The sequence below is a fragment of the Aspergillus saccharolyticus genome, assembly GCF_003184585.1.
Source record: "Aspergillus saccharolyticus JOP 1030-1 unplaced genomic scaffold BP01scaffold_6, whole genome shotgun sequence".
Lineage (NCBI taxonomy): Eukaryota > Fungi > Ascomycota > Eurotiomycetes > Eurotiales > Aspergillaceae > Aspergillus > Aspergillus saccharolyticus.
In genome coordinates, this window is record NW_020290616.1 from 648,347 (window position 1) to 668,330 (window position 19,984).

Here is a 19,984-nt window from a genome sequence, read left to right on the forward strand (position 1 = left end):
ATCCCAATGTAACCCAGTAAATCAGTACACATAATAAGACCTGCCCTAATATCCAAACAATCCATTTTTATAGCCCGATTGCATAATTGTTGATGCAATCAAGTAAAAACCATGAACTCCAACCATAAAAAAGAACTCCAGAGTCTTGAGAAGGGTATCACTCATGCCTCATATCCGTGTATGGTGTAAGCCCAACACAGAATGATCCAAATAAGAAAACCATAAAAATGAAAAATCCAAGAGACAGGATCCATGCAGGTCGTTATAAAAGGTGGAATTGCTTCATTCGGATCCAGACCCAGATCCTGACATACGCCGTTCCAGCGAGTCTTTCTCCTCCCAATCCGTCAACAGCCTCGAAACCTCTTTGAAGGAGACCGGTTTCGTGAGGAACAAATTGACACCTGAAGTGAGCGCCTCAGATTCATCACGTGAGCTACTGAGGCCTGTTAGAGCAATGATCACAGCAGGGGCGCAGCCCTCGCCGCGCTCTTTCTCAATGGCTCGAATGGCACGTGTTGCCTCAAAGCCGTTCATAACTGGCATGGACATGTCTATAAAAGTTGTGTTAGTTATAGACTATACCATGATGCGGTAGAATGCTACCTACCCATGAAGATGATATCATAACCTTCAGGCAGTTTTTCAACTGCGTCAACGGCTAATTTGCCGTTCTCAGCTGAGTCCAGTGTCTGAAGTTCTCGCTTCTTCATGAAGGTGAGCATGAGCTTGAGATTTATCGAATTGTCATCGACAACCAAGATGCGGGCGCGACGAGTTGGTGTTAAGAACTCTGATTGCTGATCTGGCGACTGGGGTTGCACGGATGATGACGGGGACTCAGTTGCATATAAGGACTCAAATGCGTCAGATGACTGGGAGCGTACATAATCATAGGAAGACGAGGAGTCAGAGCTGGGGGGAGCATCTGGCGGGACCTCAGGAGTATCAGTGGGGATTTCGAACATGTTTTCTCCGGGGGAAATATCACTGGACGACAGGGTGACGGGATAAGGACGTTCAGGGAGTTGGATTGTCCTTGCCGACGGAGCCCCGGATTGAACATCCAGACATTTGCGAATGCTGCGTGCGAGTTTGTGTGGGCCACATGGACGTCGAATGATGTTCACGACATTAGCCATGGACAGCCACCGCGATCGACTCGTGCTATAATCGACAGACTTGTCACAAATGACAAGGAGGCATGGGAGCGTCGTGTTGGATTCAGCTTGTGCGGCCACAACCAGAGCTTGCTCTTCCGCCAGCGTTATGTCCGCGGGTGTCTCATCGTGAGAGGACACTATATCGAGGCCATACCAATCGGTTAGATAGCGCAAGTAAACCGACCAGAAGGAATGTGTCGCTGCTTCCGCGGGTTCTACCCCGAAAATGGCGACACGACGACCAGCATGAGCTTCGCGCAGCATGCGACACTCTGTCAGTGCGTCCTTTTCCTTGGCCGACGGCGAGCGTGGGCCTACTGTTTCCTCCAGATCCACCTCAGGCCCCGGTCGAATCAACGGAAGGGACACCTTCACAATGGTCCCTTCACCGGGACGGCTGTGAATGTTGATACTGCCCTTCAGAGCCTTGACAAGACTTCGCACAATAGAGAGACCAAGACCAGTCCCAACTGCGAGAGTGTCTTCCTGAGCGAACGGTGTGTATAATCGACCGCGCAAAAACTCCTCGGATATGCCCTTGCCAGTGTCGGATACAGTCAATGTGACCAATTCCTCGACACCATGACGACGAGAACGACCTTCTGATGCCTCTGTGACCTCCAGATGCAAAGATACACGGCCACTGTGCGTGTACTTCATTGCGTTTCCGAAAATATTCATGATGATACGTCGCAAGGCCCCAGGTTGTGAAAGGTAAGTCCAATCGTTGTGCGCAATGTCCAGTATGACTTCCACGTCAGATCGAGATGCCGTCTCTGCTTCAAGCTCGGACGCGGGTTTCCTGGACTGCTTAAAAGGCACTACCATGGGTTGATCGTAAGGAGCAGAGGACTTTTGACCATAAGCATGACCTAGGCATACGCCCTCCACAACTTCTTCAGCCAACAAGGCCAGGTCCGTGGCTACATAAGTGTCCAAATGCGTGGAAAACCGATCGAGGCCCTTCAACTCAGTAGGCGGCGTCCGGCCTCGCTTCATATTCCGGTATGTCCGTTCCAGCGAGACGATCTTGCTGAAGTCCAGAACTTGGTTCATTGTGTCCAACAAAGTCCGCCCACAGGCGTTGATGGTCTCCAAGAGCGAGGATTGAAATTCATCAAGCTGCGTACCAGCCAGGAACTCTGCGGCCGCCAGGATGCCATGAAGAGGGCTCCGAAGCTCATGACTGCCGGCATATTAACAAATTGCTGCGAATGATACGAATTTGAAAACACTTACGATATGCTGCCGATAAAGTCACCCTTTTGCCGATCTGAGATGAGTGATTCCACCCGGTTGCATTCTGCCATTACGGAAGATCCAAAGCCGAGAATGGAACTCAGCTCGACTGATGAGGTAAATACTTGCGTCTCCACAGTGTTCCAACAAAAACAGCCGGCAAACCATTGCGAGTTCGCAGAATTCCAAAGTGGTACGAAAAGAACCTGAGTAGCATTCGGGAAATACTGATTTAGCAACGAGTTCTCCGTAGCCCTCCATCTCTTGGATCCCGTCTTGCCAGCATCGGGGGATTTGGCGGCACGAGAACGACTTCTGCGTGGTGTCTCATCATCGGAACTCGATATTACGCCGTCGCGATGGAATGACCAGAGCTTGCCTCTGCTATACCGCCGCAGTAGTTGGTGAAGGAAGGCAGTGTCGAGGGAGGCTGCGGGGTAGCGAACTTTCGAGCCCGGACCGGGGGCAAACGGTTCGTCATGAGTCGAGATAGCCAGCACTGGAGCTGGATTATTGCCTTCTATCGAGCAATCGCTCCCTGTATCGACGTCGATCATCGGACTATTGTTCGCTTCCACGAAAACGACTCCGCCATCCACACCGAGTTCAAGGCTCTCTCGTATCAGATTAGCTGCGCGGCGGAACGCCCAGGCATGTCCATGAGAGTCATCGGAGCCCTTCAATTCCTTCTGCCGACTGCCGGCCCACCAATCTGGAAAGGAGTTATCTGGTCCGGAGGATTGAGCTTGGTCGAGCTTAGATTCAGATGCTGAGCTGAACGAACGAGTATCACTGCTCTGAGACCGTCTGGATGGGGCGTCGAAACTATTGAGCGATCCGAGGGATAGGTGATTGGCTCTCTGACTCGATGAAGGGGGTGTACTGGGTGCTGCCGCAGAACTGACAGAAGAAGAGGGATGGCTCCCCTCGACAAAACTGGAGCTCCCCTCGACGAAACAGCTAAGACCGCGAGACAGGCGGGCTGCACGGCGACCTTCAGACGCCTGGCGGCTGACCTTCAAATAGTCCATGATCAACCCAGCCAACGTCCCCATGGTGCCCTTCTCCGCAGCGCTCAAGCCATCGTGCGGTTTAGTATCGAGAACAAAGAGACAGCCGATGTTGATATTGGTGTCCGTCGTCAAGGGTGTACCGGCATAGAACCGAAATTGAGGCTCGCCTATTACAAACGGAAGGCGTTTATATCGGTCATCTTGGCTTAGGTCGTTCAAGACTAGGAATTGGCGCTGTCCTTGTTCACGGGAGGGCGGAAGAGCAACAGTGGCCTGCACGGAATGCGAATCGTCTCAGTAATCAGTATTGACGAACATGTTCCGAGAAGTCGATGCCTACCTTACACATGCTCCAAGCGCTAGATGATAATGTTGAGCAACCATCCCATACGCCATCATTGGATGATTGATAATCGCTAATGCCCCCATTCTGGGTACTCTGCGCCAGGATAAATTGAGACTGACGGTCCGAAACACTATCGGGGAGGTCGGACGAGTCAGACATCCGCCACAGAAAGGCAGACAGGGATTACCCCATGAAATTTAGGTTTGATTTACGACGTACCTAATTAGAACACGCTCAATATTGAGTCGCAAAGCTGCGAGCTGCGCGAACGAGGTCAATGTCGCATTAGGATCACCGAGTATCAAAGCTTCGGGCACTAGCCCCGCAGGAACGGCATCGATGGGCGGGCTCGAAGGACATTGGGAAGATAACGAGGGCGACGAAGGAATGTGGCCAAAGGGATCCAGGCTCGCAGAGGGAAACGCATCATCACTCGCAGAGCTGAAACTGCGATCTCGAGGGATGCCGGTGCGTTGGGGGTGAAAATACCGGTACAATTCCCGGGCTCGGCGACCCGCGTTATGGTCATCACCCCTTTGTGGCGGGGGAGATTGTTCCATGGCAGGGAAAAAAAAAAGAAGAGAGAGAGAGAGAGGAGGGAAAAAGAAAAGAAAAGAAAAGAGAAGTATTAGAAGAGGAGAGGAAGAATAATGAGGTCGAGGAGGTTGATAATAATAATAGCGAGAACTATAATTATTTTTAAGTGGACCTAACTCCCAAGAAATTTGATGTGACGGGGGGGGAGGGAGTTGGCGCTCAAACGGGCTTATGCAGCCATCCTGGTGGGGGGTGGAAATGGGGGCGCTGGCTTGATCGGATTAAAGTGTGGCGAAGAATTTTAGTGAGAAAAGCACAAAGGAGGTGACGTCGCAGGGAGGAGATATCGGAAAGAGGCTAGATAGGAGGAGAGAAATGAGGCAGAATGATACGGAGCAGACGTAGTAGCAGGATAGTAAGAAAGAAGGAAGGAGAGGAAGAAGGAAGAAGAAGAGGATTGGGGAGAAAGAGCTGCTGGAAAGCCAGCTGGAGTCGAGCGGATTTAATATCAACTCAATCAAGGATTGCTTGCAGGGCACCTGAAGGAGGAGAGAGTTGGAGGAGGAGCAGAAGAGTGGGCAAGACGAAACAAGACCCGACAGGATAAGAGAAGGAAAGTAAGGCAATAGACGAGGGCATCGGTGTAGTTACTTGGTCTTGGTAACTAGTTAGCCATCAGGTCAATGGTTTAGTCAGTCCATCAGTCAGTCGGCAAATGTTGGTACAAAAAATGACTTAAGTTGTTTGTAGCAGTGACAGTGGAGTTGTTTTAATCTTTCATTGGACCCATACAGTAGTTACAAATTGTACAATAACTAATACTGCTGGCTGCACAGTGCAGAATTGAGATGGAAGAAGAAGGTGCTTAGTCACAGCCCCAACGGACACATGAATCAGGCAAATCCGGATGGCGACTCTTACGTGGAATGTCGGCAACACATCACAATCACATATCCAGAAGAAGAGTGCGTGTAGCCGGTGACCCATGGAGACTGTCAATCACCTCATCAGCAGCTGTCAGTCCACACCACACCACTGTGCCTTACGGAGTATTCCGGGGTAGCCAAATGTGGCGATATAAGAAAAGGCCCTAGACTCAAGAGTACTCAAAACGGAGTACGGAGGAACTGACACAGTAGTAGATCTGAGGATCTGAGAATCCGTTCAAAACTTCAAAGGGGGATTGATCCGACAAATGAGATTTATGGAGTTAGTCCTCTTCTTTATCCGCCTGCAACTCCCGAGCTCCACTTAGTGTACTCCGTTGTTGCGACGGCTCAGGAATATGTGCACTGATTTAATCTTCCTAGGCATACATTTTTCTCCATTTCTCTTCGTCCATTCCATTTTTCCCAACTGGTAAAGGTACTATACTGTGTGTAGACTACATACCATGTTCATCATCATCACTTCACAAAAGACTGACGCACCCTTCCCGAACCCTGCATCCAATCCCAACATGTCAGTTGTTCGCCTTCGACGATGACTTGAACCCCACCCTTCAGCGATTTCATCCTTCGACTTGTCGGAAAATCCCAGTTGGAGAGAGTGATTGGACAGCCACCCGCATTGATGGCTCCGCCTATTCCGCTTTCCGGGACGGCAGCCCTTGGAGCCCGGGGCCTGGGAGTCTGGCTTCGAACCTGGTTTCACTCAACGCTAGTCTTCTTGGGGCTGTGATCATTCTTGTGGTGGATCGAGAAGCGGGCTGTGAACCCACCAGTGAGAATGGGTCTTTTCATGGAGAGTCCTCCGCTTTCAGGGTTTTACAGAGTACTAGGTAGGTACTAGGTAAGGTACACAGCATCCTGCCTGAGGCTGTGAAAGTGTGGCTGTGGGTAAAGTCGTTCAGCAACCACCAATTTCCCACTTGCAATATTGCAAGCGGTGGAGGGAGCAATCCAAGCAGGCTAGGCTAGACAAGGGCGCGCGCACATGGAATTGTCTTTCCCTGTGCGTATGCTTTCCGAAACATGTTTAGAGATCAGGTTTTCCCTTCACCGCTGACGTCGAATCCCGTGTCATGATCGACAAATTGGTTGCTGCACCTGCAGCTGCAGTAGCCTTGGGCCGACTGGGTTTTGACTTTGGAATCTGCCTGCAGACCGGTCGCTGAGTGTCCAGAAGATGTGGCCGGCAGATTGAAGTGACTAAGCAATCTAAAAGCTGAATTGATCACATGATCACTTAGTAAGTTCCAGCTGTGATTTGTTTATGCCAATCATTGTGCAGCTATGGAGGCTGTGGGCTTATCGTGCCCCATTTGGCATCAAAAGTAACCTGGAAGTTATTGTGTGAGGTATCAGATGATCATACCCAAGCACCCCATCATTCCATCCAGTAGGACAGCTTCCGTCCCGCTGTAAATGGATCGTGGCCCGTCAGCTACAGCACTCTGCCAACTTAAGCGATGTCATAGCTTGATGCATGTCTACCACAGCATCATGTTTAAGAAAACAAAATAATATGGCGGTGTTCTAATATATGTACAGATGTCGATCGCCAAGCGGCCAAGACGAGATATGCCCCCATCCCGCTGACCAATGGGCACCTCTCCGGCAGGTGAGATGGAAGGGGAATGGGGTCAGAAACCAGACGCCCACGTTGTATCCTTCTAAAATTTTTCCATGAGCTGTTTCCTCACGGTCCACATGCGAAGTCGTTTCCCATAGATATACATGGGGATTGTGGTCGCTAAACAACCCATCTGAATCACACCCAGCGCGATAAATACCAGCCGGGATCCTTCCGCGTCCAACCAGTCCACAATGAAAAGTGAGAATATCAGCCCATGGAACACGTCTGCCGATACAATGGTCAGTGAGGGGTGATACGTCGAAGTCAAAACATTAGCTGAAAAGAAGGGCAATACGAACTTTTGCTCCAATTGAGCGTCACTAGAGCTTCACCAGCATACTGCCGGTAGCTGTCGACGCAGAATGTGATGGACGTCGTACTCCCAAGGCAGCATCCAAAAGAGACTATACCGAAGAAGATGGTCGGTACAATCCACACATCGCGCTCTTGGGAGCTCCATCCGAACCCCATGAGACCGATGGTTGTGGCGATAGCAATTGGAATTGCCATCACCAGACGGAACTCAGGTTCGTAAATACCTCCATTGCGTCGGGTCATATACTTGACAATGATATCGGAGACTTTGCCTGCTACTGCTGTTCCCAGGAGACCACCCACGAACGGCGAGATGTACACTAAGCCAACCTGCAAGGACGTGAAGTTATATGAATCCCGCTTTTCGTAGATGGAGCTGACGGATTCGGAGATCACAATGAGCCATCCCACAGAGAGTGCGTATACAGTGGCCGACCATAGCACTGCAGGGTATGCGAATAGGATGAAAGGTCGCAGTGCAACACGGAACCAGTTGTTGTGAGCAATGCGCCCATTCCAAGGCCGGAGATAGTACGCGAAGGAGATCCTAGGCTGCTCACGGAGGCGGTTGGTGTATTGCGCTGCTGGAGTGGCTGGCGGGACAGCCACACTGGCCTCACTACGAGTTGGAGATAGTTCAAACGGCCGACCCGTCTCGAGCTCCGAAGGAGATAAGGTCCCTTGGCGAGGCTGGTGTGCAGGAGCTATCTGGTTTTCCTGCTCCTCGTTGTGCACCTTCTCCAAATCATGAGTATCATCTTCGCGTGCCCCGTCGACAAACCCAACATGCCCTTTCCTGGTCTTGTTTGACTGAACAGCAGCCGCATCCTCGTCTGAGGGCGGATCCTCCAGACGATGAGCATGTGGGTGACGACCTCTGAATCCATGGGTCATGATATTTGATACACCGCGATAGATGTTAGGGCCTTTGCGGGGTTGATGAGGTCGAGGTGTTCGATCCCAGAATGTCTCAGGCACAAAAAAGAAGAGCAGCGCGAGACAGCCGCCAACAACAATGGCAACAACCCAAAAGACCCAACGCCATCCCTTGGCACTGATGATTGCTGCACTAACCAATGGAATGAGGTTTTTGCCACCGAGCAGAAGAAGCGTATAGATTCCAACGCGGTATGCCCGTTCATGAAGGAAAAATATCTCCGCAATCGTTGCTGAAGGCAAGCACTCGACCGGACTGACCGCAATGCCCATGAATACACGAGCGACGACCAGACTGGGATAATTGGGAGACAGCGCACACCAGACGGCAGAAAGAATGAAGAGCGTTGCACCCAGGAGATACACTGGTCGTTTGCCGAACAGAATAGCTGTCGGCGACATGATCACTGAACCGACTCCGAGCCCAAGCATGTATAAACCCGTGGTATAAGCCACCTTTTGCGTTGACACACCATAATCTGAGGCGACCTGGGAAAAGCCGGCAGCCAGGACTGGAGTCATACCCCCGCCCATGAGGCAGTAAAAGCCCAAGGACACCAAAGCAGCATCTCGGCGCCATACAGGCCAGTTTAAGGGATCATTTGCTGAATCATCGGGCTGCGGATTCAGGATTATTTGACCGTTGGCCGTCTTCTTCTGGGGCGGAACAGAGCGGGAAGAAGTGCGCGATGGTGAATATGGTGATGGCAAGGACGACACGGACCCACGGCGTGGTTGATGCCTCAAGCCTAACGGCTCGTTGCGATTGGAAGAGAGCAATAGAACCGTTCCTATTATTTGGAGTATGAGCTATAGCATTCCCAGCCACTGCTAATTGAATTCCCCTACGCGCTCCGACCACTCACCAGGTACCTCGTCGGTCTCTTTGTCACTCAGAATACCAAGAGTAGATTTAGGACGATAGGAACTGTTCTCTGCATCCGTCGCGGATGTCCCAGACGACTTTTTCCCAAACCAGCTGCTTAGCCGGCTCCTTTTCGGGAGCGGCTTCTCCGACGTTGGAGCCACAGATGATCCTTCAGAAGCCATGGTGAGCAAGCCGCCGGGCGGAGTGAAAACGTCGAGGTGTCTCTATGTGAGGGGCGATCCGGATACTATCGAGATAGGACTTGGTCAATTATCGGCTTCTTTGCTGACAGGCGACATGAACTGACCGACTCTACTCTATACACCCTCCGGCTTGGAAAGCGATCGCAAATGTCAACGCCTCAGCGTTCACTTCGACCGAGCTATATTATAGGCGGGCAACGAGAGATCGATAGATGAACGGAGACCTCGCGGGAACAGCTAGGTGACACGAATCGATCACGGCCTGCGATGGAGAAGCAGAACCGGCCACAGTGCAAGGTCATCAGTTGACCTGACTAGGAGGGGGGGAAAGATGACATTATATAATAGACGTAAGACTCCGGTGAAGGCGTCGAAACCGAAGGCTAAACCCAGGCGGGTGGAAGGAACCGAAACATGATACCAAGAAAAATCAAAATCTAAGTGAGATTTTGAGTCGGTGAAGGATAGTCTAGTCAAGCAATTTGAACAATCATGGGCTGATAAGAGGTGTGGGAGTGAAGAAATTCCATCCACGATTTGGGCCGCGGGAGCAACGAGGGCCATCCAGTGATCCATCCGCCGGCCACCGCAACCGATGATTGGCTTGTCCGCGGTTTCCGGCGGACATCCTTTCGCCTTGCCCAGCGCCCCTCCCCACCAATTCTCTGCCATTTTTTAATATGGAAAAAACAAGATAACTGTCTGATGAGGTGATGAGGTGCTCAGTCCTATTCCAGTCGTCATGCGCGATAGCGAAATCATTTCTCTGACAAAAACGGAGGAGGGGGGGGGGGGGGGGAGGGTTCTGCTTTGCTGGTTCGGTGTCGATGACGATATTCAGTCTGCACTCATGACCTGTCTGCAGATCCACGCTTAAAACCGAGGCGCAACGCCAAACTCGACCTCCAAAAAATAAGGCTACCCCTCCACCTATTACGGGGGCGGTGAATTTTACTGTACTTCCTGTGCTAACTACCCCACGAACATGGTTGATTGACTGCCAGGATAAGCCTTGTCATCGTTCAAAGTATCAGTTCCAGGAACGCAGCGCATCAGGTGCTAAGTTATCTCAGCTTGTCTACAACCCAGGATCCGGGGTGATTTTGTCCGGTATGAACGGCGTACAATGCATTGCAGTAGGGGTCTTCGTGTAGCCTTGTCCGTCGCGGGGGATCGACCCCCTAATCGATAGCGGTGCCGCTCACCTGATGCTGTCAATGGCCAGTCTCAGTCCGAGTGCGGGGGCCTCCGATCTAATGCAGTTTCAACGCACAAAGCCGAGACGCGCACGAGGTGAGCATTTGTCCAGCCAGCAACTATGGCAAAAAACGTCAGCCAGAGGAGGAAGGTGTGGGGCCCCTTGACCACGCAAAATGATCAGCACTGCCATCATGTCATGCGCCTGTGCTTCTTTCGCTGAGTAACTTGCCAGGTTGAGTCCAGCACATAACCAGGGAATTATATATGAAACAGCTGCTGAAGACCCAGAAGGTGACTATCGATGCTTGAGAAAAGGAGACAGTCAGGTTAAATTAGTGAAGTGAGCGGTCGTGAGCTTGTGAGACTTGAAGTGTGTTAAAGTCAAGGAGGAAGGGTTTGGCGTACTGTGGCTCTGGGGTAGTGCTGACTTGCATCCCCACGTGCAGTCCAGAGACTAGGTAGTATCGCAACAATCAAGACTTGATCGACTCAGGAGCCTTACACGCAGAACCAGAACCAGAGCTATGGACGATCGATGAATCTTCTCATGTGTAAGGACCTGTGCAACACCCCCTATCCACGAATTTTGGATTGCCAGTATGGCTAGTATTCATGTGAGACTTTCCGCTCACATCTTCTTGCTCATTGACATCCTGCCCATATATTACAGTCAACAGAGGGAATTACTTGCTGATCGTATAGCAAAAGAAACCTGTGCGGTAGTTATATATTCGGGGGACTCTGAAAACGTGACGTGATCGCGCATCATGTTTTTACATATGATCCAGCTTGGGCAAAGTGCTAGCCACATCACAAAGATTGGCAAGCTATGATATAGGTCTGTGCCTCGGTCGCTCCTGGACGCACATTTGTCGATTATCTGTTATTGGCTGTTATTTGCTGCAACACGTCATGCTGCGCCAGTCTGTGAGCTGCGAATAAATACGTTTCTCATGGAATGATGATAGTGGTGAAATTCAGCTATCTATCTGAGACTATAGGGGCTATTATCGCCACGGCGGCGGGGCAGGGGGCGGTCGGGTGGATCGGCCTGCCGTCACATCCTCCCCTTAGACCGCAGGCTGAAGCCATGAAGCTAAACTACGTACATGAAAGAGGCCATCCGGGCAATTCCCGGTGTTGAGGTTTCTTGGCTGGAGGTCGTCGTAGACATTCTTAATCAACCAATCGAGTTAGCAAGTTAGGCAGTAAACACGTACGCGAAGCCTTCTGGGTCGGGTTGCTGATAGCACCAAAGATTCTTCCAAGGCTTCCATTCAGACAGGCGATCCTCCAGGTGTATGTAGTAACAGTAAACCAACCTATGGCGCTTGTGGCCGCAGAAAGGACACCATCCATTAACTTTCTTAAACTGAGACAGCACGCCAAGGAGCCAAGAATTCTTCATCGGTTTGGCCAGGTGCAGGCTTCTCATCAGGGAGTAGTATGATCGGAGAGACGGTAGTTGCAAGTCTCCCTTCCCTGAAATTCTTACTGCAGCGGGCGGTATTTTCTCCAGTATTCATGTTCCTTTCGGCGTCATTGTGCTCGGCGAGGTCTTTGAAATGTCGGACGAGTGCAAAAAGCCGACCATCATCGTAGTCGTTAACTATTCTCGTTGTTGTCAAGCTTGTTTTGAGAGATAATAGCTGGGACTGGAAATTCATCCATAAGCTGATCAAGCATCATCAAGGGCTGCTGGTTATGGGTTGATCTAGCAGCCAAATCAACGAGCATCACAGTAGCCCTCTCGGAAGGCAATAACATAGGCCAGCGACATGGGGAACGGGTCAAGACGGAGGCTTAAGAAAGCGATAATTATTCCCCGCTTGGTGGTAGGCTTGTGTATAACGCGCTGTATTCCATCCAAATCCTCATCAGCGTACACTAGGTTATCGTAAAACTCAGATGGTTATTAAAACATCGTGCGAGAGGTGTGCAGTAAGCTATCCACCAGCGGAAAACAGAGCACCAATGCCACAGTGCAAATTGGGCATCATTTGCAGCTCGCCGAGGTATAGATGGATCGATCAGAGCGTCGGCTTAGTGAACGCGCAGTGACACCTCAACGAGCCAATGCCACATGCGTCAGTCGAGAAGGATCTTTCAGAAGCGTCCATATGGTCGGAATTGCGGTAGGGGTAGTTTTCGAAAAAGTGTCTATGTCTGTCTCTATGTCTCGCTGGCATTGGTTAAAAACGGAGGTATCGGTGGTAGCCAGTGCTGACGAGGAAGAAGAATCAGACATTTTGGCCCACTCCAGCTCCAAGAAGGGGATATGAACGCGTTGTCTCTGGCTTCAAGTCTTTTTAGGAAGAGAACGATGTGGAATCAGAACGATATGACAATGATAGGGAAGTCAAGCAAAAGAGCTCATGCAGGCATGATGTCATAGAGTGATGATGGTGGTGAGATTCAGCTCTTTGAGGTTATCAAGGCCACATTCACACGGCGGCAAAAGCGATCAAGGATGTCAAGCTAGAAGTGTACGTATCTGTGTCTGTGAATGTGTCTGTGATATGAGGAGAGTTGGTGTCTCAAACCTATGATGCGAAACGGAGTCTGCTCGGCACGAGTCTCTAGAAGTAGTTCGAACAGGGTTGATGTTTCTATAAAAATGCTATCAAAGACTGTAGCTGGCGGGATACTCAATCGTCGTGTCTTTGGCTCCTTTGGTTCAAGTTTTGTTGCACAGTCCTCAGCCTGATCTTGACGTCACTAGTGGTGGGTGAGTCCCTTATTCTTTTCAGATATATGTGGCTTGTGGCTGCTCTTTCCACTCACCACGCTGTATACATCAATAGACCCGAAGTCACCAATCTGGCTTAATCACTTGGAGGCAAAATTCTTGTAAAAGCCGAGAGGTGGCACTAAGGATGGAATTGAGTAGCATAGCGGCTATACTTCGATTACCCATTCGGGCTGCCCGCTTGCCGGCGGGGCTAAGCTACTGTAAGCGCAGAGAAGCGGCTGAAGATCCCATGGAACTTTGATCGTTCACATCTAATCACCTCAGACATACTAGTAAACATCCCCATCTTGCCAAGTGAGATGGTTCATCATGAGCCCCGACCTGGCTCCCTCCACATCAGTCTTACCTTTATTGCAAAGCGACAGCCTCATATCAAACAGACACCAGCACCTGGGTTCTGTGACAGGGTTGGGCAACGTGTACATTGCCTTGATACACGGGTCCGATTGACTTAGTGTGGCGAGGTAGGTCTACCATGCTGGCATTACCTTTGCTCAAGGGCAGTTCGGAATCTCTCTGTTCTCACACACACTCGTCAGCCAAGATTTCGCGTCGGCATGCTAAGTGCTGAATATTCCGACCATACTCACAATCTGAGAGGCTAGACTCTTAGTTCCCTATGTCTGGTTCAGAATTGTCGCGCGATCCAAGGCACCCGCAGAATCGAACTTGAGGTACGTTATACATTTCTCGCATGACTTGCACGAACCACGGCCCTCAGAGATTGACTACTATAGTGAACTCAACACATTCATGTTCTTCAAATTATACCAAGATATCATTTCGCCACGCGGATGTGGGGGGCAATATCTGCGTCAAAGACGAATCGAAGCTGAAATCGTCGAGAGGGTAGTGGATTCCGACGTTATCACTAGCCTGGCGACTATCTCATGGGTGCTAATGTGGTTGATTTCATCCTTCAATGTTCGAGGTTTGCAGGAATTGAACGGCGCACCTCCCACAAATGTTTCCACCGGTTCGAGCCGTGAATTGGTGAATGGACCATGGAAGATATTGCGGGCAAAATAAGCTTCAACACGGGACCAGAATCATGAATCTTGCTTGTGAGACCCCGGCTGCCTGGGAGAAGGGTATATTGAGACTGGCTGCCAGACCCTGCATTTGGTTCTGCATGTGAGTAATCCGTGAATTCCACCACCATGGAGAAGCGACACATGGATAAGTAATCCGGGTTTCCATACAACGGGGGAGCAGCAACAAACAATGGCTCCGAGATAAAGAGTTAAAGGTCTTATGAACTCAAAGCTCTCAGTGATTTAACCATGTTTAACCCTCTGTGGTTAACCCTGAGCCAAGAAATATTGATTGCCTGATGGCTCGGATGGCTGTCCGTGCCAGAACCCTAACCAATGGCAAGGCCAGCAGTCGATCACGAACACGAGCCACTGTATTCCCAACAGGCGACCGAGAGCCTGAAGACGAAAACACGAGTGATAGTTCCAGAGGAGAAGCTTCTCATGTCAAGTCTCTGTTCTTGAGTCTCGATCTTATTTGCGTCTGTACCGACAATCTCTCGGTCGGAGACGATGTCATCTTTCTTTGTCCGTAAATGCTTCAGGTTCAGATACGAATCCCTGTTTCTTTATTCCACCCCCAGTGTATAACTCGCGACCTCGCCAGTCGAACACTCTGTGCGACGTGCACAGCCAGATTCGACGACCTGGTCAGCCTTGTCTTACCCATGAAGAAGGAATTTGTCTCTGTCTTCTATCCAGCCCCTTTCTTCTGACAGCCAACCTTGCCTCAAATTTCACGTCGTATGCTGGTAAAACATCCTGAATCACTTCCTTGTTCTCCTCATCAACCACCAAAACCCTCAGAATGTCCTATTACGGGGCCACCTCGTCAATAACTTCCAAGGCGACGACGACCACCTTATCGTCGACCGCGACGGGAAGCCGCTCGTCCACCTCGTCAGCGACAACAGGCACGGTCACGCACACGGTCGAAGTCGGCCCGAAAACCTCTCCCCATGGGTACTCTCCGCATAATATCACCGCCAACGTTGGCGACGTGATCGTCTTCGAGTTCTATCCGCGAAATCATTCAGTCGTGAAAGCAGACTACCTGGCGCCGTGCGTGCCAGCTAGCAAGTCGGTCTTCTACTCGGGGATGTTCAACAGTTTCAATGAAGATAATGGCGAGATCGTTGGACCGGTATTGCTCCTAATAACTTTCTCCTTGAGCGACTTTCTAATACGCATTGTGTGATAGCCACCTACTTGGTCGCTTGTAGTCAACGACACCGAGGTATGTTCTTGACACGCTCTCAGCTAGGCTTGTGCGGTGCCTTTCGAACAACCGACTAACTCCAGACATAGCCAACCTTCTTTTACTGCACAGCCATAGACTCCTGCCTCGTCAACGGCATGGTAGGCGTTATTAACCCTGTACGTCGTGTTGTCCATTCAAATCTCCCATCCTTATCCACAAACTAACGCTTATTCGCTCGGCTAGAACGAAACAATGACCTGGGAAGCGCAATACGAGAAAGCGAAGACTTACCCCTACATGCTCGTTCCCGGCCAGTCGATCCCGGCGGAAGGCTCGATCCCCACCTCCACCAGCACCTCCAGCGCCGCCCCATCCGCCTCGTCGTCGTCGTCTAAGTCCGGCGGCCTGAGCGGTGGCGCCATCGCTGGGATTGTGGTGGGCTCGGTGGCCTTTGTCGGCATTTTGGGAGCCCTGTTCTTCCTCATGGGACGAAATCGGGTGTACCAGAAGTGGATCTCTTCGCAAGATGGCCGCACGGAACGGACAGCGCGGTGGGCGGCGATGTTGATCCCTGGTCATGGAGGAGAAGATCAGACACAGAGTCAAGGACATGGACGGGGAAAGGGTGAGTATGACGCGGGAGCCGCCGGGCTTGGAGTTGGGATGGTGCAGACGTCCGGACAACCCCTTCAACAGCAGCCGTTGCCGCAGCCGTACGATTATGGGACCGCGCAGTCCCCCGGAACGGCGGTGTATGCAACCAGCCCAGAGCAGTCGGGATCGCCGCAGCCTCAGAGCCAGGGAGGTCATTGGAGTTGGGGTGCGCAGCAACAGCAGCAGGTGTACCAGGAACCGGGTCAAGTGGCGCAGCCAGGACAGGTATATTACGAAGCAATGGCGAGAGGGCCGACTGAATTGGACGCTACAAGTCGAAAGTGAGTGATGAGCTGGAATTTGCGAGCATGTCGAATGAGGTCGTGTTTATACCCTTTCTTGGTCCGAATGTCATCATGGGGTTTCAGTCTGTTGTTTGGATCATTTTCCTTCTTTCTATGTTGCTTTCTTGGGTGTTACTAGGCAGTCTATAACCAGTAATTATCATCAGCCGGATCTCAGACTGTATGTGATCTGAAGCGCCCTCTACGGGAGTCTCGGCCAGCTTTTGCAGGACGAGAGGAGAGATATCAACTGCGCTCTTTCCGAGCCGAAACCTATAATTGAGTTGAAACTATAATCTCATAGCCGTTTCAATTAGCATCTCCTGATCTCGCGCCGATTCCGCTGGGTGGAGACCAAGTGGATATTCCCAAACCACGCCGTTGTAACAAGCTTAAATTACTCAAAATCCGGCCCCTCTCCCCCCTCAATCCAAAGAGCTTCTAGACCCGGACTAAGCACCTCTAGAAGCCTGTCTTGTGATGACAGACCGTCCTAACACACCCATACACCGTCTCTCGTCTCTCGTCTCTCGAAACGAGCACTATCCAAGCAGAAAGGGTGCTAGCATCACAGGATCTAGGCCGTGAGGAATGGCTCCACTTGACCCCATCCTCGCCCCCTGATTTCCGTTTCGCAACGATTCGAACGCGTACTTCTCGCGGCCGGGGAGTGTCAGATATAGTAGGACGGAGTAACCCGATGCTCGATCCGATGCTGCTCATCCTTCAGAACCCGGGAGTTCGGGAGAATTGATGCGGAGAAAGCTGGTTGCCTATGTATATAAAAGCATACACTCACCCCGGGGAACTCGAACTACTTTTTCTCTCTATCAGCATCACCCAGCAAAGCCAAACAAGAAATCCCAATCAATTCGTTGACTCGCAACAATGGTCTCCGCCAACTCCCTCCTCTACGTCCTCCTCAGCGCCGCCTCGCTGGCCGCGGCGACCGTCGACCCTTGCACCACCAACACCAAGGGCAAATGTCCTGGAACCTACAACTGCTCTGGTAACTATCGGCACCTCAACTCATCCTACCCTTTCCCTCTTGGGAGATCTTGGGAGAGATCATTGGCTAACAATTTCACAATATAACAGCGAGCAAAGTCTCCAAGGCTATCCAAGCCGCCGAGTGCTCCCACAACACTCGTACCTCGGGTATGTTCTAAACTCCTCCAACTTATTCTCTCCTTGACGGGACACACATTCAAAGGATTTGGACTAACAGAAAAAACAGGCACCCAAACCTTCGCCGTCTTCGTGACCGACCACGAGTACGACTCCTCGAACGGCGCCCCCTACGGTACCTGCAGCGCTTACACCTGCACCGCGCCCACCGACGCCGAGATGACCGACTCGGACTCGGACTGCTGGACTTTCTTCTGGAAGTATGTTTTCCCCCTTATTTACTTTGTCTGGTGTCTCGGACCGGGGTCACCAGGTTATCTCAATCATGGAAGGAACCGATGGGGCTGACTGAAACTGCTCGAAAAGCGACAACGGCGAGTCCTCCGGCGTTGGAACGGGATGCATTAAGAGCCCGGAGGATGGAACCTGTGGATGTGAGGACTCAGATGGAACTTTCGTTTACGGATCCAGCAGCTGCACTTGATTTGCTGGTGACGGGGATGTGGAAGTAATTGTAAATCATGGATGAGTCTGGGCAGGCTTGGCTCATGCGCGAGTTGACCTTGCGTGAGTTGTATATACAGTGTATAGAATACAAATCTGGGCTCATTGTTTGACCATTGTGTTGGAGGGTTATCTGGATGGAAGGGGGTGGAGATGTTCTTGGTACATTGATTTAATGTGTTTCTTTCTGCATCATGGACTACATCGACCAGTTCTGCAACCTGGTACAGTGCTGATATAGTACTTGTACTAATACGTAGATAAATTCCTCCACCCCCCCTTATCGGGTACTCGCCCCCTTCTGCATGGCAGACAGATGCTCGAACGACAAGGTATCCTCTCCCAGACTCCAGGCCATGATGCCCCCGACCTTCTCAGCGTCGACGATGTCCGTGAACTTACGGTCGATCAGGTCACCCGTGTCCCAGGTCCAGAAGATGTTGACGGCGCTGTCGAAGTAATACTGGCCGCCCATCGTGGCGTCGGTGGTTCCCTCGGACAAGGCGCGGCGCCACGAGTCCGTGATCGAAATGCCCTTGCAGGTGCCGTAGTCCGAAAGGCAGCCAGCCTGGCAGAAGTCGTCGGTAGTACCGCTGTGAGGGTGGGGTTTCTGGAGTCAGTTCACATTCGGACCAAGGTCTCGTGTATTGTGTAGGGTCTCGTGTATTGTGTGGTAAAGGGGTAACCGATTGAGAGCTAGACTGGGGAAAGGGGCAATTACCAGTTTCCATATTGACTGCAGCACTGTCCGGAAGGACACTTGGTGCCCTTGTCGAAGCCGCAGGTACCGTCCGTCGAGGTCTTCAAGTTACCCGGCGCAGGGCTCATGGAGCTCTTCTCAAAGGTCAAGGCGCCGGACTTGCCGTTGTCGGATCCATCCGCGTTCTCCATGACGGCGGCTTTGCAGCCGATGGGGTTGGTCTTGCAGTCCGAGTTGGGGTCGGTGGTAAACCACTTGGCGTAGAAGGCGAAGCCCAGGTTCATTTTGCTGCCCTCGAGCCCGATGGCAGAGTACGCCTTGAGGGTGGTGTGCGAATCCACCACCGAGGTGTGGTGCATGGTGACGTTGTTGCGGCGGTTCATGAGATCGTAGCTCATGATGTTGACCATGTCGACCGACGGCCAGATCTTGGGTCCGTTGGTCGGCGTGAAGGCTATGAAGTCCTCCAGCTTGCCAGGGACGGCGATTGACAGCAGTTTGTTGGGGCCGATCGCGTCGCGGATAGCCTTGAGGAAGAGCGGGTAGTTGTCAATCTCAGGGACCTTGGCTGAGTTGGGTGTTTGCTTGTAGTCCTGGCCATTGCCGCCGGGATACTCCCAGTCAATGTCTGGAGGGTGATTTCTCGCAGGTTAGTCCGATTGTGCGTTTGAGACACCAAGGGGACAGGGAGACGAGAGAGTCACTTACCAACGCCGTCCAGGCCCAGATTGTTGATCATCGTAGCGACGTTCTTTGCGTAGCGGGTTCGAGAAGCTTCGTCTTTGGATCCCTGCGAGAACCCAGCCGTGTCACCCCATCCGCCAATGGCAATCATCACCTTGGTATCAGGACCAAACCGGTTGCGCATCGTCGACACGGGCTCGAAGGGGGTAAATTGCGGCGGCGAATCCGAATTGAACAACGTCGAGGGTGCAAACGCCATGATGGCGTGCGTGATTCCTTGCGTCTTGTCCTTGCCCGGCAGGTTGGCAGTATGGTATCTGCTCAGGATTAGTCGCTGCTGAGGCCCGGATGGCATAGCACCCCGGAGAGACTCAACTGGTCAATGTACATGGCCATCCTCATGGAGGCCACGCACTGTAAGCCCATTAGGGCCAGTGCGAGTCGTTTGAGCATGTTCGTCGAATCTGCACCTGTCTCGTGGAGTTGGTATGGACGGTGGTTGATGGGTGTTGTGCGACGCCCTGAACTGAAAAGCCGGACTTAAAAGCGACCGTCGTCTGGGTTTTGTGTTTGCCAGTAGAAAAGGAACAATGAACATGTTAGCAAACACACTAAGAGACAGGCCTCCATTCCACCTGGGGGTATT

General features: G+C 51.5%; 6 protein-coding genes across 6 annotated transcripts; 2 read left to right on the top strand and 4 right to left on the bottom strand.

Annotated features, from left to right (window-relative positions):
- Window positions 1-282: 282 nt before the first annotated feature.
- BP01DRAFT_380366 (putative sensor histidine kinase/response regulator) lies at window positions 283-4,321 on the bottom strand (the record flags this gene model as incomplete). The annotated part of the gene is made up of 5 exons (XM_025577218.1): window positions 283-554; window positions 611-2,349; window positions 2,403-3,688; window positions 3,756-3,891; window positions 3,981-4,321. 5 exons carry the CDS (start codon window positions 4,319-4,321, stop codon window positions 283-285), a joined length of 3,774 nt encoding a protein of 1,257 aa, XP_025433787.1.
- Window positions 4,322-6,912: 2,591 nt separating this feature from the next.
- Window positions 6,913-9,176, bottom strand: BP01DRAFT_371989 (putative MFS transporter; the record flags this gene model as incomplete). The annotated part of the gene is made up of 3 exons (XM_025576704.1): window positions 6,913-7,100; window positions 7,175-8,917; window positions 8,993-9,176. 3 exons carry the CDS (start codon window positions 9,174-9,176, stop codon window positions 6,913-6,915), a joined length of 2,115 nt encoding a protein of 704 aa, XP_025433788.1.
- A 168-nt stretch (window positions 9,177-9,344) lies between these two features.
- On the bottom strand, window positions 9,345-10,137 carry BP01DRAFT_198217 (uncharacterized protein). Its single transcript, XM_025571004.1, has one exon. The coding sequence runs from the start codon at window positions 9,867-9,869 to the stop codon at window positions 9,453-9,455; it is 417 nt and encodes a 138-aa protein (XP_025433789.1). The 5' UTR covers window positions 9,870-10,137; the 3' UTR covers window positions 9,345-9,452.
- Window positions 10,138-14,582: 4,445 nt separating this feature from the next.
- Window positions 14,583-16,323, top strand: BP01DRAFT_335379 (uncharacterized protein; the record flags this gene model as incomplete). The annotated part of the gene is made up of 5 exons (XM_025573192.1): window positions 14,583-15,327; window positions 15,385-15,420; window positions 15,492-15,560; window positions 15,628-16,050; window positions 16,081-16,323. Exons 1-5 carry the CDS (start codon window positions 14,992-14,994, stop codon window positions 16,321-16,323), a joined length of 1,107 nt encoding a protein of 368 aa, XP_025433790.1. The 5' UTR covers window positions 14,583-14,991.
- Window positions 16,324-17,210: 887 nt separating this feature from the next.
- Window positions 17,211-17,934, top strand: BP01DRAFT_389716 (uncharacterized protein; the record flags this gene model as incomplete). The annotated part of the gene is made up of 4 exons (XM_025577939.1): window positions 17,211-17,331; window positions 17,421-17,480; window positions 17,560-17,710; window positions 17,817-17,934. The coding sequence occupies 4 exons, from the start codon at window positions 17,211-17,213 to the stop codon at window positions 17,932-17,934; spliced, it is 450 nt and encodes a 149-aa protein (XP_025433791.1).
- Window positions 17,935-18,247: 313 nt separating this feature from the next.
- On the bottom strand, window positions 18,248-19,898 carry BP01DRAFT_313957 (glycosyl hydrolase, family 18; the record flags this gene model as incomplete). The annotated part of the gene is made up of 4 exons (XM_025572522.1): window positions 19,715-19,898; window positions 19,363-19,655; window positions 18,676-19,282; window positions 18,248-18,547 (listed from the first exon to the last, which is right to left on the bottom strand). Coding segments are annotated over exons 1-4 (1,275 nt in total), but the record flags the coding sequence as incomplete, so codon positions are not given.
- Between the last annotated feature and the right edge of the window lie 86 nt (window positions 19,899-19,984).

Coding starts and splice junctions, on each gene's coding strand:
- BP01DRAFT_198217 (XM_025571004.1), bottom strand. CDS start 9,869: ATGGCAGAGAATTGGTGGGGAGGGGCGCTGGGCAAGGCGAAAGGATGT.